General features: G+C 43.1%; 1 protein-coding gene across 1 annotated transcript in view; it reads right to left on the reverse strand.

Moving 5' to 3' along the window:
- Positions 1-18,429, reverse strand: part of LOC142759079 (cytochrome P450 2K4-like) — a 30,174-nt gene continuing 11,745 nt past the window's right edge. Inside the window, exons 4-9 of the mRNA XM_075860925.1 lie at positions 8,568-8,728; positions 7,864-8,040; positions 4,604-4,745; positions 3,118-3,302; positions 1,074-1,215; positions 1-306 (exon numbers count right to left, since the gene is read on the reverse strand). Of these exons, the coding sequence (XP_075717040.1) occupies positions 128-306; positions 1,074-1,215; positions 3,118-3,302; positions 4,604-4,745; positions 7,864-8,040; positions 8,568-8,728 (986 nt within the window). The 3' untranslated portion in view covers positions 1-127. The remainder of the gene's footprint in view (positions 307-1,073; positions 1,216-3,117; positions 3,303-4,603; positions 4,746-7,863; positions 8,041-8,567; positions 8,729-18,429) is intronic.

Raw genomic sequence — 18,429 nt, forward strand, 5'->3', positions numbered from 1 at the left:
AGGAGGAGAAAAGGAGAGAGTACAGTAGGTCAAGCTTTTTCCCTGCTCTCTTAATTTTAGTCTCTGAAAGTAGTATAATCAATACATAAAATATATTCCATAACAGACGTCACAGACACACCATGTCCTAGGTGCGAGATATGGCACAGATTTCAAAAGGTTTGGGGGAATTTGTAGTCCCCGGTGCAGGAGTAAGGTCCAGTTTAGCTCCAGGCGGCGCATTGAATGTCAAGTGTTGCAAAAGTGATGTGAAAAACAGAAAAAGCTCAGTTTTAGCCAATAGCTCACCAACACAACTTCTTCTACCTAAAAACAAGAAAATATAACAGAAACAACATATAAAAAACAGATATAATATATATAACAGATATAATATAATATAAAAATTCCACTTGCTAGTAGAGCTTTTGTATAATAAATGTAACATTTAATACATTTGAGCAATATTTGGGATATATATGGGGTGTAAATGAACCCATACTGTGGTATAGACCTTCACTTGCACCTGGCATCCCTAACAGTAGCATAATTTGAAGTTCCTGGGCCCGGATTAATTTTTTTTTATAAAAGAACACTCCAACTATTACACATCTATAATATTACTGGTCTCTTCAGGCTCCCGGGCACGGATCACTGTTCCCCTCAAGCTGCCTGGCTACGTGGGCGAACACAGCTTGAAAACTACCCCAACTCAGGAAAAGTCTGGTCCCGCGCAGACTCCCTGCCCCTTTTTTGAGATCGGGCAGAGCGTTGATGAATCGCTTTGCCTAATCATAGAGAAACTGTGTGGCTGTACAGTTACAGCGGCTCCGTCCTCTCTAACCCCTGCAGCACCCCCACAGGTGGAATGAGGCATTACACAATTCTCATTGAAATGAATAGACTGGTCTGTGCAACGTATGGATGCGCTGGGTCCTCCGGAGCGAGAGACATTGTTTGTAGCCGCTCTCAATTCTGGCTGATAGATTATGGGCCTGTATGGTGGACTCCCCCCTATTATCTCAGAAATGCATTGTCCTAGACTTTCATAACCTGATCCCTCTTGCCATTGAGTTATTCAGTATGAATGTTACCTATTGAGAATGGTATAAAGGCCTCAGTCTTTTTGAAATTTCCTTCTGAGTCGAGAAAGTGCTCTGGATAAAACTCATCTGGTTTCTCAAAGTATTCTTTGTCTTTGTGAACGGAATAAAGTATCGGAAGGATAGCAGTTCCCTGGGGTGGTAGAAACAGTCACAAAATATATTGTATTGAAAAATAATATATGTTATACAGGTAGCAAATAGTAAGGTTTGGGGTCTGTAGCCAAGTGGATTTCTAATTTTTTAATGTAATCTTGGATGGATTATTCCAGATTTCGCATACAATGGAAATTGTTTATAAGTGGAAATTAATCCATATTTGCAAATATTTTTTGTAAAAATATTTTTTTTATTTTTTTTAACAGGAAATAATTTAATTGAGATTTTCCAAGACGGGGGAAGGAGGTGCAGGCAGAATGCAAGCTGACATAAATGTCATGCTAAATGTATTCTCTGGACAGGCTAGATTTTCCTGCCAGTCTCTTAATATATTATCATCATATTTTTACTCATAAAGGGATCAATTCCAATAATGGAAGTCTGATATGATTCCACAGGTGTAGCAGGGCTACGTTTATCAATGCAATTTGGCATAATCTCCTGCGATATTAATGTGTTGTCACATGCAGTATCACGTAACCTACTCAAACAGGTTCTATTAGATAATTAGATTAGAAAAAAAGATCTGCTGTTTTCCAGAAACATCGCCGCTCCTTGTTCATAGGCTGAGTCTGGTATTGCAGCTTGTCTCCTTTAACCAGTTCAGGACCAGACACCATTTAGCCCTTTTTAGCACGTGTTAGTTAAATGGCTATAATGTTTTTATTTGTTGGGCTAACGACGTGATTTTTGCGACGTTTTTTTCCGTAGACAATGCAGGTTTCATTTTTTATCGTTTTTATACCCACCTTTTCTGCTATTTTAGAATTTGTATTCATAAATTTTGAAAATAATAGTACAAAAATAAGCTTTTTTACGTTTGAGCTATTTGTTTTTGGTAATAACATAGTTTTACCCTAAAATAACCTTTTATTTGTGATCGTCATTGTCTACCGTAAATTTTAATATATTACATTTCTATATTAGGGTAATTGGGTCAGCGCTAGCGTTACAAAAATGATTGGCGGGGGGGGGGAACGTTTTTTTTTTGGGGTGGGTATTTTATGTGTATTTATTATTTATATTTTTTTTTGCACTTTACTACTATTTTATTACTATTGTCTGTCCCTCTAAGGTCAAAAAAGACCTTTGGGGAACTTTATATATTTTTTTTCTTTCTTTTGCAATATGTTTTTCCACTGTAACTGGAGCTGCACAGCAGTTACAGGGGAAATCAGCCCTCTCATAGTGGGGATCGTCACTAATAGGGCTGTGCTGGGTCTAGTTAGACCCAGCAGCAGTCTGTCAGTAACGGCACCCGGTGATCATGTGACCAGTCACATGATCACCGGGAGGAATAGAGACAGCGCCGCTGCTGTCTCTATTCCTATACACAGCGTTCATTGAGCGCTGTGTAAAAAGACATCGGAGAAGACAGAAGCAGCGAAAGCTGCTTCTGTCTTCTCCTCAGGGTCCCCGGCAGTCACTGACAGCCGGAGACCCGACATTCAGCTGCCCGATCGCGCGGGCAGCAAGTTAAAACCCGAGCCGTAAAAAGTCTATGGCTCGGGTTTTAAGGACCCTGACCCCTGGCCGTAAAAATACAGCCAGCGGTCGGGAACCAGTTAACTTAAATGGGAGCTTAAATGCAAATTGCGAAATTATTTTTCTAAAAAAACAAGATACCTTTTATTAAATCCTTTTAAAGGAACCACCATCTATATTTGATTGGTGGGGGTCTGACTCCTGACACCTCTGCTGATCAGCTAAATAAAGGGGCCATGCAAATAAGTTCCATCCGTACACATGGTTGTTGCATTGCTTGGTATTATACTTGAATGGGACTGAGCTGTAGTGAGCTGCAGTGCCAGAAGCAGCCACAGCCAGGTGTATGGCGCTGTGCCAAGATAAATAATTAAGGGGATATGGCGCTTACCTTTGGAATAAAATATCCTCGAAATGTGACATCTTGAGAAGCTGCATGTGGAACTGTAGTCGGTGTAATATCCCCAAAGCGTTGAATTTCATGAATGACAGCATCTGTATATGGCATTTGTTTCCTGTGCTCCATTTGAGGTTGAGCTGATCCAATCACTTTATCAATTTCATTTTGCACTTTTTCTGTAGATATTCATTACATTTTATTTAATAAGCAAATATTTATAGCCTAGGCCCATATATAAACATTAAATGGGTATTTGAGATTAGAAAAAACTAAAACAGCGCCACTCCTGTCCATAGGCCATGTCTGGTATTGCAGCTCAGTTGCATTTAATCAAATAGGGGTGCTACAGTATTTCTGGGGAGAAAAAAAGGAGACCTTTTTTTCAAACTTGAGATGACTCCTCAAACCAACAAGACAACCAGTGGATACCTACACTATACATGCTTATACCATTGTGTAGTGTAGACAGGTCAATGTAGGGTGTACATTTTCTCTAAAGTGGTGGATTTTTAGGTTGCAGTTAAAGAGGACATTTCACCTGCCGGTACATGTGCAGCTGAGTGCAGCATGTAATGGGGAGGACTGCACAAACCCTGGGGCACGTTAAAAAAAATTTCTACCCTCCTCCGTTATTTAGATATCGGTGCCGTTATATTCGGGGCCCGATATTTAAATAACCCCCTGAACTGTCAATGGGGCATCTTATGGCAAGGGGACATGTTACCATGGCTGATATGGACAGTGTTACAGCAACAGCAAGGATAGAGGTGAGTGTGCGCGCTACGCACACGATCACTCTTTAACTTTCAAGACCAGTCTTCTGCCGAACTGGCAAGGGGGCGTGTCACTGCTACGGATAGTGAAGGCGCTAAAGAGGAGAGCGTGCATGCGTAGCAGTGACACGCCCCTTTGCCAGTTCGACAGAAGACTGATCTTGAAAGCTGAAGAGTGATCGCGTGCGCACGCTCTCCTCTATCTTCGCTTTTGCTGTAACACTGTCCATACTTGATTGGACTGTGTCACAGCCATAGTAACATGCCCCCTTGCCATTAGACACCCCATTGACAGTTTAGGGGGATATTTAAATATTGGGCGCCAAATATAACGGCACCGATATCTAAATAACAGAGGAGGGTAGAAAAAAAATGTCAAGTGCCCCAAGGTTTGTGCAGCCCTGCCCATCACCTTCTGCGCTCAGCTGCACATGTATGGGGAGGTGAAAGGTTCTCTTTAAAGTTTAAATGGTGGGGAGAATCTGATATGTTGGAGTGATTTCTAGAGAATGAAGGAAGCTGCGTCTGTCCATACATTCCCACTGCAGCGACCAAGTGTAGCATTACATGCCGACCTATCAGATTATTGGCCGACCATGTAATGCCTGGATGGTGCAGGTTCACCACAGCAGGACTTGAAGCTCCTCTTCAGGGATTGTCATCCTGAGACCCCCTTTAAATGACTATTTAGGTATATGTCTTACTTTGAATTTCTGGGTATTTTATCATTAGCAGAAGACCCCATCTCAATGTGCTTGGCGCGGTATCCATTCCAGCAACAAACAAATCTCCCACCAGTGCAGTCAGGTTCTCATTGTGGTAGTACTGAGTGGAGTCTAGCTTTCCCTGTGCAAAATAAAAGTTAGATATAAATATATATATATATATATATATATATATATATATATATATATATATATATATATGCCATGTAATATCCATATACAACATTGCTAGTAGTATGTGTCGTACCGAAGAGCTAAATGACTTTAAACATATCACTGTCATAGGATGCCACCTATACCACAAGTCAGTTCATGACATTTCTGATCTTCAACATCTGCTCCCATCACCTGTGCTATTTTTATCTGATAGATCTACCCCAGTCATCTGTAAGTGTTATTATTTTTTGCTAGATCTGCCCCAGTCATCTGTAAGTGCTATTATTATCTGCTAGATCTGCCCTGGTCACCTGTAAGTGTTATTATTATCTGCTAGATCTGGCCCAGTCAGATGTAAATGTTATTATTATCTGCTAGATCTACCCTGGTCACCTGTAAGTGCTATCATTATTATCTACTAGATCTGCCCCAGTCACCTGTAAGTGCTATTATTATCTGCTAGATCTGTACCAGTCATCTGTAAGTGTTACTATTATCTGCTAGATCTACCCTGGTCATCTGTAAGTGCTATTATTATCTGCTAGATCTACCCTGGTCACCTGTAAGTGCTATTATTATCTGCTAGATCTGCCCCGGTCACCTGTAAGTGCTATTAGTGAAAATTAGAAGTGTCTGGGAGTAACAGCAGATCATCCTCAAAGCAGTAGACCACGCAAATTCACAAAGTGGGGCCGCCGAGTGCTGAAGCGTGTGGCACGTAAAAATCCACTATCCCCCATTGTATCACACACTACAGAGATCCACATTGCCTGTGGAAGTGACATCAGCACAAGAAGCTTCAGGAAATGGGATGCAGCTGCACACAAGCCTAGAATCCCCATGCACAATGCTAAACGTTGGCTGCAGTGGTGTAAAGCACTCCACCAGTGGACTCTGGAGCAGCATGTTCTCTGGAGTGATGAATCAAGTCTCACTATCTGGAAGACTGATGGATGAATTTGAGTTTGGCGGGTGCCAGGAGAACACTACCTATTGGTATGTATAGTGCCTACTTTAAAATTTGTTGGAGGAGAGATTCTGGTCTAGGGCTATTTTATAGGGTTTAAGCCCTAGTTTTCAGCAAAAGAGTAATGTTAATGCTACAGCATACAAAGACATTTCAGACAATTGTATGCGTCCAGCTTTGTGGAAACAGTTTGTGGTTTGGCCCTCTTCTTGTTCCAGCATGTCTGTGTCCCTATGCAAAAAGCCAGGTTCATAAAGACATGGGGTGAGGAGTTTTGTGTAGAGGAACTCAAGTGACTCCACTGAGCCCTGACCTCAACCCCATCCAGCACCTTTGGGATGAATTGGAATGGGGATTGTGAGCCAGACCTTCTGACATATTAGTGCCTAACCTCACAAATGCTGTTTTGGCTGAATGGGCACAAGTTCCTAAAAACAAACTTTTGTGGAAAGCCTTCCAGAAAAGTGGAGACTGCAAAATGGGGCACAACTAGATATTAAAGCCCATGGTTTTTTAAATGTGATGTACATCAAGCTCATATAAGTGTGATGGTCAGGTGTCCACATACTTTTGGCTATATAGTGTAGTTACTCAGGTTGGTCAATGACCCAATCTGACCTCATTTTTATGTAAGACATGAAATAATAAATCAGAGGAAGACAATTAACCTGCTATTATGTTTTGCTTTTTTTACTAAGGAAGTTTATATATTTGTGGTATAATATATCAATGTGGACCAAACTTTAGATATTTTGACATTATTGTATTTCACCACTGATCTGAAAGGCTTCCAGCTCAAAGTAGTTTTTTTGGGGCATATATACCCTTATGGTTTATTCAGTCACATAAATTCAACTCTCTAGGTGGCCTAAATCTTATAAGAGAAATTGAATGTATAAATTGTTCCTCAACCATAAATGGAGTTGTTAATTTTTGTCAAACGATCATGGTAAGTATGAAAAAACAATATTACAAGTGGATGTTCTAGACATAGATGGCCTTCCTCACCATCTTGGCACCTCACAGGATGGTTCAATGTTTTTTTACCTTCCTTGGTTTCCATGAGATATCAGCCATAAACATAGCATCCCAAGATTGCAAAGGGATTAGTGGTAAATGATCCATGTAACACTAGGATTAAAAACCATATGTTCCCCTCACCATTAGAGACATACAGTCTGTAATGTCCACGGCCGAGGTCCGTCGTTCTGACTTACCCCTCGACGTCCGCGGCCATGGACTTGGAAGTGCTGGCCAATTTCTCCTTCCTAGGAGACGCCAGCACCCTGAACTATTAAAAGGGCTCTGCCCTTTCACTCCTTGCCTGAGCGTTGTTGTGTATGCTCATGTTAGTCTTAGCAAATGGTAACTTAGTGTTATCCTGTTCCCGTTGTTCCCGTGCCCTGCTACCGGTATCCTGCATCCTGTGCTGTATTTGTTCCCATGCCTTAAAGTGTTGGAGTCGTGTTGTGCCACCTGTCACACCTGCTGTCTTACACCACATCTGGTGTCATCTGCCATGCCTGATATCATCCGCCACGTGTGGCATCATGTGCCTTCAAGTTCATCTGTGCCTAAGCCTCTGCTACTGTCTGGACTATCAAAGGTACTCTTGTACTGGGACTTTGTTAAGACTTTTGTTTGGCCAGCTGCTACTCCGCTTCGGCAGTGCGTTCTAGTGGGTCCACATACCCACGGATCAGGACATAGTCAGAAGAACACACTCCATGTTACCTTGGCCAACCTACATTGCACTCTGAATATTGTGGAAGGGTGTTGGTTGTACTATACATGCCACTATTAATGGTGTCCTTATGCTAAGTAGAACACAAATACGATTGCTTTATATGTTGTATACAGCACCTTTGAGTCATTTGACAGCATTTGGGAGCACAGTTTTCTTCCTGTTCGGTGGGGTCTACATGTTGGACCAGAGCCTAGTCACATCTCTTATGCTTTTTCCAAACCATATGTAGGCATGCACAGTATGTAATTAATATTATGTATTTAAATGCATTCATTAGTGTTATTTTATAATAATTTCATGGAAGACATTACCAATGTACATGTATTTTAAATGTCTAGCTCATAATGAGTGGTGAAATATATTTTATACCTCTTGTTGCTTGGCTAAGAAGGCATCAATAAGGTTCCTCTGGTTATTTACATCCAGCTCCTTCTTATATTTTGTGAATGTTGCTCTTATAAAGCTTTGATACTCTCTGAGGTTTTTAAAAATTGTTCTATGACCCCCGGGCAGCCGATCCATCAGCGATGGGAAACTGTTGTACAGCTAAAAAAAAAAAAATCAAATGTATTTTTTAAACATTGAATCCAAATTTTACGTAAATTAAGTAAATAAAATGTATTTCTTTCAATTAAAAATATTTTGACATGTACAAACAAAAATTAATTGAAATAATTAATAATGTTTAAACAATAAAAACAATCAACTATAAATTAAATCAAATTCAAACAATTGTAATTACTAACAATAACAATATTTTTTAAAATTGGAAGGCAGTAGGTGTTCTGTTGTGGAAAAAAAAATCTTAAAAAAAAAAAAAAATTTACTTTTAAGTTTTGCTTGTGTGGAGTTTAAAAAAATGTGGATATTGTAATTCCTCACCTGCACAATTCTGTATAATTTATTAAACAATGAATTTAAAAGTAACTAACAAATTATCTCACCCTCTATAAATGTTATGTATCAAAATCCAAAGTTATTTCTAAATTCTAAAATATTTTTTATGTTTTTCATCAAAAATGTATTAAAATAATAGTATTAAATACTTGTATAAACAATAAAATATGACTTACCCTGACCCATGGGCTTCCTAGAAGTTTTATATTCTCAGTAAGTAAACCCATAAGTCTCAGTATTGTCGGATCCTCATAATCAAATCTTTTACTAAACAGTATGGACACAATGATATTGGTTACAGCAGCATTTAAACTGTTAAAATTATCAAAGGGCTTTCCTGAAAAAAAAAATAGAAATTGAAATAAAAGTACATTTTAATATCTATTTATGATGGAAAATAACATTATGTAATATATTGCTATGTACTGCTTTAGAATTTTTTTTCTTTACAATATTATTATAAAGCGGAGGTTCATCTTCCCACAAAACTATGTATGCACATACTGTGATTACCTCCCAGAGTAACTGCCAAGATATAGAAAGATTGGGCCCATATATATGTATATACACAGTGAAGGAAATAAGTATTTGATCCCTTGCTGATTTTGTAAGTTTGCCCACTGTCAAAGACATGAACAGTCTAGAATTTTTAGGCTAGGTTAATTTTACCAGTGAGAGATAGATTATATTTAAAAAAAAAAAAACAGAAAATCACATTGGCAAAATTATATATATTTATTTGCATTGTGCACAGAGAAATAAGTATTTGATCCCTTTGGCAAACAAGACTTAATACTTGGTGGCAAAACCCTTGTTGGCAGGCACAGCAGTCAGACGTTTTTTGTAGTTGATGATGAGGTTTACACACATCTTAGATGGAATTTTGGCCCACTCCTCTTTGCAGATCATCTGTAAATCATTAAGATTTCGAGGCTGGCGCTTGGCAACTCGGATCTTCAGCTCCCTCCATAAGTTTTCGATGGGATTAAGGTCTGGAGACTGGCTAGGCCACTCCATGACCTTAATGTGCTTCTTTTTGAGCCACTCCTTTGTTGCCTTGGCTGTATGTTAAGGGTCATTGTCGTGCTGGAAGACCCAGCCATGAGCCATTTTTAATGTCCTGGTGGAGGGAAGGAGGTTGTCACTCAGGATTTGACGGTACATGGCTCCATCCATTCTCCCATTGATGCGGTGAAGTAGTCCTGTGCCTTTAGCAGAGAAACACCCCCAAACCATAATGTTTCCACCTCCATGCTTGACAGTTGACATTATGGTGTTCTTTGGGTCATAAGAAATGCTAGCACAGGCTTCCAGTATCTGTAGTTTCAGTTGCTGCACATCTCATATCTTCACAGCATAGACAATTGCCTTCAGATGACCCCAAAGATAAAAGTCTAAGGGGGTCAGATCGGGAGGCATTTCTTCTGCGGTGTTGCTATCAGTTTGTGAAGAGTGGGAGAAGAGGGTTGCATTGACAATCCAACACAATGGGCAGCACTTTGAACACATTTTATAAGTGGTCAGAAACTTGTAAATAACTCATGAAAGAATAAAGTAACGTTAAAACCAAGCACACCATTGTTTTTCTTGTGAAATTCTCGATAATTCTGATGTGTCACATGACCCTCTTCCCATTGAAAAAACAAAAGTTGGATACAAAATGGCCGACTTTAAAATGGCCACCATGGTCAACACCCAGCTTGAAAAGTTTCCCCCCTCCCATATACTAATGTGCCACAAACAGGAAGTTAATATCACCAACCATTCCCATTTTATTTAGGTGTATCCATATAAATGGCCCACCCTGTGTATATATATATATATATATATATATATATATATATATATATATATATATATATATATATGTAGATATAGATATAGATAGATAGATAGATAGATAGATAGATAGATAGATAGATAGATATAGACATAACTGTCACAATGCGGGGTGTGGACCCACTGGGCCATACCGCGTAGCGGAATGGCAGCTGGCCAAGCAGGTAAGTACAGAGTTCTATTAGTTCAGGGAGGGTGCCTGAGGCAATCGTAGGCAGTATCGAGACAGGCACCTCTAGGACCAGGCGGCGGGAAGTCGTCAGGTGAGGCATAGCAGATCAAGCGCAGACTGTAGCACAGCACGGCAATAGCACTAGGTAGCACGGAAACAGGATACAGGATACAGGAGCAAGGTACACTGGGAAACTGGGAGACCATAAGCACGACAAACGAAGGGTAACTAACAACGCTCTGGCAAAGAGCAAGAGGACAGAGCCCTTTTTATAGCCCAGGGCATCTTGGGCTAGATTGTAGACCTCCTGCAAAAATGCGTGCACTGGCCCCTTAAGGCCGTGCACGCGCGGGCGCGCGCGCCAGCCGGAGACACTCGAATTGCGGAAGTGAGTGCCGGCACCTCACTGGAGGACGACGCTGCAGAGAGGTAAGAGGTTAACAACCGAACGACGGACCGTGGCCATAGACGTTACAGTATCCCCCCTCTTACGCCACCTCTTCTTGGGACCAGAGCGGGAGAGAAACTTCCTCACGAGGACAGGGGCATCGATGTTCTCCTCTGGCTCCCAAGATCTCTCCTCTGGGCCGAACCCCCTCCAATCCACTAAATAAAATGTCCTTCCTCCCACCTTCTTGGTAGCCAGAATCTCCTTTACTTCGAAAGTGCCCGATGAGCCGCCAGCGGCCACTGTGGAGCTAGGAGTCCTGGAGTAGCGGTCCAGGACCACGGGTTTCAGCAAGGAGACGTGAAAGGTGTTAGGAATCCTGAGGGTAGGAGCCGCAGCTTGTAGGATACCGAGTTGATCTGTAGCAGGATTTCGAAGGGTCCCAGGAACCTAGGAGCAAATTTGCACGGCGGCACCTTCAGCCGGATATTCCTAGAAGACAACCAGACTTTAGTCCCTGGAAGGAACTGCGGAGGCGCCCGTCTTCTTGTATCTGCCTTTCTCCTCATGCGGTCCACCGCCAACAGGAAAGAAGATCGGGTCTGTTGCCATATCTGTAGAAAGTCCCTGAAGGTAGAATTGACTGCAGGCACCTGGGACATAGTAGAAACAGGAAGAGGTATCCGAGGATGTTGGCCGTAGACAATGAAGAATGTACTGGAAGTGGTCGACCTACTGGTGTGGTTGTTATAAGAGAACTCTGCCCACGGGAGCAACTGCACCCAATCATCATGGCGCCTGGAAACAAAGGGACGTAGATAGTTCTCCATAATCTGGTTAACTCTCTCGACTTGCCCATTGGACTGGGGATGATAAGCCTGAAGGGAAGTCCAATTTTACACCGAGGAGGCCGCAGAGTGCTCTCCAAACCTTCGAGGTTAACTGGACCCCTCTGTCCGAGACAACATGCAGGGGCAAGCCGTGCAGACGGAAAATGTGCTGAATGAAGAGGTCAGCCAATCACGTAGCAGATGGCAGGGCGGTCAAGGGAATGAAGTGAGACATTTTGGAAAATCGATCACACTGCATCTCGCAGAAGAAGGAAGATCCGTGACAAAGTCCATAGCGGCATGTTGCCACGGGGCAACGGGCACAGGCAGTGGTTGGAGCAGGCCAGCAGGTCTGGAGTGAGCAACTTTATTTGCTGCGCGTACCGTGCATGAGGAGACAAAGTCCATAACATCTTTGGGCAGCGTGGGCCACCAGAACTGACGGGTGATTAGATCTTGGGTCTTACGAGCACTCGCGTGACCTGCCAGCTTAGAACTGTGACCCCAGCGAAGAATTCTTCCTCAGTCAGCCAGACGTACAAAAGTCCTACCTGGAGGAATGTCTCTAACTTGCAGGGGATTCACATAGAAGATGCAGGATGGGTAAATAATATTCTGTGGAGGTTCCACGGCTTCTTCGGTTTCAAACAATCTAGACAAGGCATCGGCCCTCACATTCTTGTCGGTGGGTCGGTAGTCGAGTTTGAACCGGAACCGAGCAAAGAACAATGACCACCTGTTTTGGCGAGGGTTCAACCGCTGGGCCGTCTGTAGGTAGGTCAAATTCTTGTGATCCGTGGAAGATCAGGATAGGATGAACCGTGCCCTCCAGTAGATGTCCCCACTCCTGCAGAGCCAGCTTGATGGCCAGTAACTCCCGGTCCCCAATTGAGTAGTTGCGCTCTGCGGAAGAAAACAGCTTGGAATAGTAGCCACATACCACAGCCTTGCCTTTTGATCTTTTCTGGAACAACAGTGCACCAGCATCAACTGAGGAAGCGTCAACCTCTAACGAAAACTGTAGGGATACATCAAAATGGTGCAGAATGGAGGCAGACGTGAAGGCTTTCTTTAAGGATTCAAATGCGGCTTCAGCCTCCGAAGTCCACATCTTGGCATTCATACCCTTCTTAGTGAGGGTGGAGATAGGAGCAGTCAAAGATGAGAAGTTGGGGATGAACAGTCGGTAGAAGTTGGCGAATTCTAGGAAGCGTTGTATGGCCCTTAAGCCTTGGGGACGTGGCCACTCCAGGACAGCCTTTACCTTCTGGGGGTCCATCTTGAGGCCCTGATCGGAGATAATATAGCCCAGTAAGGATAGAGACTTCTTCTCAAAAACACACTTCTCCAGCTTGGCATAAAGGCGATTATCTCTTAGACGGAGCAACACCTGGCGGACATGACTTTGATGAGTTACTGGATCTGGGGAAAAAATCAAAATGTCATCGAGATACACCACAACACAAACATAAAGGATATCATAAAAAATGTCATTGATCAATTCTTGAAATACTGCGGGGGCGTTACACAGGCCGAAGGGCATAACTAAGTATTCATAGTGCCCATCACGAGTATTAAAGGCAGTCTTCCATTCGTCACCTCGACGAATCCGAATCAGATTGTAGGCCCCCCGCAGGTCTAGTTTAGAAAAACATTTTGCCCCCTGTATGCGATCAAACAGTTCAGAAATCAAAGGCCTCGGTAGTCAATGCAAGGACTTAACGATCCATCTTTCTTTTTAACAAAAAAGAACCCCGCTCCGGCCGGGGATGAGGATTTACGAATGAAACCCCTCTCCAGATTCTCCTTAATGTAGGCCGACATGGACTGGGTCTATGGCAGGGAGAGAGGGTACACTCTACCACGCAGAGGAGACGATTCCGGAACCAGATCGATCGGACAGTCATATGCCCGGTGTGGCGGCAAGGTCTCAGCCTCCTTTTTATTAAAGACATCGCAGAACATGAAGAAACAAGAAGGCAACCCTGTCAAAGACTGAAGAGGAGCAGGCTGTAGTGACTGGATATGGCCCAGACAGCGGTCAAGACACTTCGGACCCCACTGGAGGACTTCTCCAGAGTTCCAATCCAGGACGGGGACGTGCAGACAAACCCAAGGCAAACCCAGCAGTACGGGGTTGACGGCCTTGGACAGGACAAACAGGGAGATGAGTTCAGCATGAAGAGCTCCCACTTGGAGTCTCAATGGCTTGGTTACGGACACAACTGGGTCCGGCAATGGCAGTCCATCCACTGAGGCAACGATCAGCGGCCTTTCAAGCGGGATAGAAGGCAACTATAGGAGATCCACAAGGTCATGGCAGACGAAGTTGGCTGCAGAGCCGGAGTCCAGATATGTGGAGACCTGATGGGACCTCTCGCCAGCAATGATGGTTACGGGAATGAATAGTTTGGAAGAGAGTCCTTGATTCAATGTGTTGACGCCCAGGGTTGTCTCTCCAACCAAACCTAGTTGCTTGGGTTTTTTGGCTTGTGAGGACACAGACGCACAACATGGCCAGCGAGGCCGCAATATAAGCAAAGTCCAGAGGTGCGCCTGCGCTGTTTCTTCTGGACTGATAATTTTAGTCAGTCTACTTGCATCGGGACCTCGGGCAAAGCAATAGAAGCAGGCAAGAGGGATTGCTGAAAGTTGGGTGCCAGTCTAGGGCACCGACGCTCCTGACGAACCTCATGAGATCTTTCCCTCAGCCTTATGTCTACCCGAGTGGCGAGCAGAATCAAGTCGTCCAAGGCAGAAGGCAGGTCTCGAGCAGCCAGTTCATCCTTGATCTCGGACGACAGGCCATGCCAATAGGATGCCACGAAGGCCTCATTGTTCCAGGATAGCTCTCCCGCCAGAGTCCGGAACTGGATCGTATACTCGCCCACGGAGGTGTCCTCTTGGCGAAGGTTGAAGATGGCAGTGGCTGCTGATGAGACTCGCCCAGGCTCCTCAAAAACAGTTCAGAATATTCGCACGAACTCCTGGAAATCTCGGGTCTCGGGTCCCTGACATTCCCAGATAGGATTAGCCCATGCCAGGGCCTTGCCAGTCAGGAGGGATATGATGGATGCAATCTTGGCTCCATCTGATGGAAATGCTCGAGAGTGCAGGGTAAAATGAATGTGGCATTGGTTCAGAAACCCCCCAACAAGCACTGGCATCTCCATCGAACGAGAGGGCAATGGCAGCAAGAACCGAGGATCCAGAAAGGAACTGCCAGGATGAGTAACAGGAGGATCGGCTTGAAGGACTTGCATAGAGGCAGGAAGAGAAGCAACTAGCGTCCATAGCTGCTGCGCCATAGAGTCCATTGCCACGAGGAGCTTATCCTGCCTAGCTCGGAGATCCGGCAGATCCGCCTACATGGCTTGGGAGGGTGCCAAGCCCTTGAAATTACCAGCGGAGTCCATGACCAGAGCGTACTGTCACGATGCGGGGTGTGGACCCACTGGGCCGTACCGCGTAGCGGAATGGCAGCTGGCCAAACAGGTAAGTACAGAGTTCAATTAGTTCAGCGAGGGTACCTGAGGCAATCGTAGGCAGTAGCGAGGCAGGCACGTCCAGGACCAGGCGGCGGGAAGTCATCAGGTGAGGCGTAGCAGATCAAGCGTAGACTGTAGCACAGCATGTCAATAGCACAGCACGGCAATAGCACTAGGTAGCACGGAAACAGGATACAGGATACAGGAGCAAGGTACACTGGGAAACTGGAAGACACTGGGAGACCATAAGCACGACAAACGAAGGGTAACGAACATTGCTCTGGCAAAGAGCAAGAGGACAGAGCCCTTTTTATAGCCCAGGGCATCTTGGGCTAGATTGCAGACCTCCTGCAAAACTGCGCGCACTGGCCCTTTAAAGCCGTGCACTCGCGGGCGCGCGCGCCCGCCGGAGACACTCGAGTTTCGGAAGTGAGTGCCGGAGCCTCACTGGAGGACGACACTGCAGTGAGGTAAGATGTCCATTGCCACGGCTGTCGAGGTTAACCACCGAACGACGGACCGTGGCCATAGACGTTACAATATCTATCTATCTATCTATCTATCTATCTATCTATCTATCTATCTATCTATGTATCGATATATAAATAATAATTAAAAAATGACGAGACAGCACTCCAGGGAAAACGGTGAAAAAGGTGATGTGTTTATTCACCCCATAGGCTTGACAAAGATCCCATTGAGACGGATCGAAATGTTGCCTGCTTATGGGTGAATAAACACATCACCTTTTTCACCGTTTTCCCTGCAGTGCTGTCTCTTCATTTTTGAATTCTTATACTGACAAAGGATCTTAACCTCAACCCAGGAGGCCTGCACCCACTGCTGTTGCTGTGCTGCTTTACTCTTTTTTTCATTATACATATACACTACCGTTCAAAAGTTTGGGGTCACCCAGACAATTTTGTGTTTTCCATGAAAACTCACACTTATATTTATCAAATGAGTTGCAAAATGACTAGAAAATATAGTCAAGACATTGACAACGTTAGAAATAATGATTTTTATTTGAAATAATAATTTTCTCCTTCAAACTTTGCTTTCGTCAAAGAATGCTCCATTTGCAGCAATTACAGCATTGCAGACCTTTGGCATTCTAGCTGTTAATTTGCTGAGGTAATCGGGAGAAATTTCACCCCATGCTTCCAGAAGGCCCTCCCACAGGTTGGATTGGCTTGATGGGCACTTCTTGCGTACCATACGGTCAAGCTGCTCCCACAGCAGCTCTATGGTGTTGAGATCTGGTGACTGCGCTGGCCACTCCATTACAGATAGAATACCAGCTGCCTGTTTCTTCCCTAAATAGTTCTTGCATAATTTGGAGGTGTGCTTTGGGTCATTGTACTGTTGTAGGATGAAATTGGCTCCAATCAAGCGCTGTCCACAGGGTATGGCATGGCGTTGCAAAATGGAGTGATAGCCTTCCTTATTCAAAATCCCTTTTACCTTGTACAAATCTCCCACTTTACCAGCACCAAAGCAACCCCAGACCATCACATTACCTCCACCATGCTTGACAGATGGCGTCAGGCACTCTTCCAGAATCTTTTCAGTTGTTCTGCGTCTCACAAATGTTCTTCTGTGTGATCCAAACACCTCAAACTTTGATTCGTCTGTCCATAACACTTTTTTCCAATCTTCCTCTGTCCAATGTCTGTGTGCTTTTGCCCATATAAATCTTTTCCTTTTATTAGACAGTCTCAGATATGGCTTTTTCTTTGCCACTCTGCCCTGAAGGCCAGCATCCCGGAGTCGCCTCTTCACTGTAGACATTGACACTGGCGTTTTGCGGGTACTATTTAATGAAGCTGCCAGTTGAGGACCTGTGAGGCGTCTATTTCTCAAACTAGAGACTCTAATGTACTTGTCTTGTTGCTAAGTTGTGCAGCGGGGCCTCCCACTTCTCTTTCTACTCTGGTTAGAGCCTGTGTGTGCTGTAATCTGAAGGGAGTAGTATACACCGTTGTAGGAAATCTTCAGTTTCTTGGCAATTTATCGCATGGAATAGCCTTCATTTCTAAGAACAAGAATAGACTGTCGAGTTTCACATGAAAGCTCTCTTTTTCTAGCCATTTTGAGAGTTTAATCGAACCCACAAATGTAAGGGTATGTTCACACGCTAGCTGGCTTTTACGGCTGAAATGACAGCTTGTTTTCAGAAGAAAACAGCTGCGTCGTTTCAGCCGTAAATGCTCCTCCTCGTAATATACGAGGCGTCTGTGACGCTCGTATATCTTGAGCTGCTCTTCATTGAGTTCAATGAAGAACGGCTCAAATTACGTTGCAAAGAAGTGCCCTGCACTTCTTTGCCGAGGCAGTCAATTTACGCGTCGTCGTTTGACAGCTGTCAAACGACGACGTGTAAATTACAGGTCGTCTGCACAATACGTCGGCAAACCCATTCAAATGAATGGGCAGATGTTTGCCGACGTATTGTAGCCCTATTTTCAGACGTAAAACGAGGCATAATACGCCTCATTTACGTCTGAAAATAGGTCGGGTGAACCCAGCCTAATGCTCCAGATTCTCAACTAGCTCAAAGGAAGGTCAGTTTTATAGGTCCTCTAAACAGCAAAACTGTTTACAGCGGTGCTAACATAATTGCACAAGGGTTTTCAAGTGTTTTCTAATCATCCATTAGCCTTCTAACACAGTTAGCAAACACAATGTACCATTAGAACACTGGAGTGATGGTTGCTGGAAATGGGCCTCTATACACCTATGTAGATATTGCATTAAAAACCAAGCGTTTGCAGCTAGAATAGTCATTTAGCACATTAACAATGTATAGAGTGTATTTCTGATTAATTTAATGTTATCTTCATTGAAAAAAACTGTGCTTTTCTTTCAAAAATAAGGACATTTCTAGGTGACCCTAAACTTTTGACTGATAGTGTATATATATATATATATATATATATATATATATATATATATATATATATATATTATATATATAATGGCATATAGCAAAAATAGCAGGGCATTATGGTGAAAAAATTTGATTAACCCTAAAAGATGAATAATGGGACTAAAAAGTACATATTGAAAAAAATTAAATAAAGTTATTAATAAAATCAAAAAGCTGCAAATTTAAAAAAAAAAATGCAATATCCCCATAATATTAATAATTTGGATTCTGTCTTTTATGGTGAGCTGCATAAAACAATTGGTTTTTTTTATACATTCTCTCATTAATAAATAGTTGAGCTCTAAATAAAATTAAACACTAATATATATATACCACAAAATACTGCTGAAAGTCTACAACTCAACGTACAAAAAAACAAGCCATCATACAGT

Source organism: Rhinoderma darwinii, chromosome 4 (genome assembly GCF_050947455.1).
Source record: "Rhinoderma darwinii isolate aRhiDar2 chromosome 4, aRhiDar2.hap1, whole genome shotgun sequence".
NCBI lineage: Eukaryota > Metazoa > Chordata > Amphibia > Anura > Rhinodermatidae > Rhinoderma > Rhinoderma darwinii.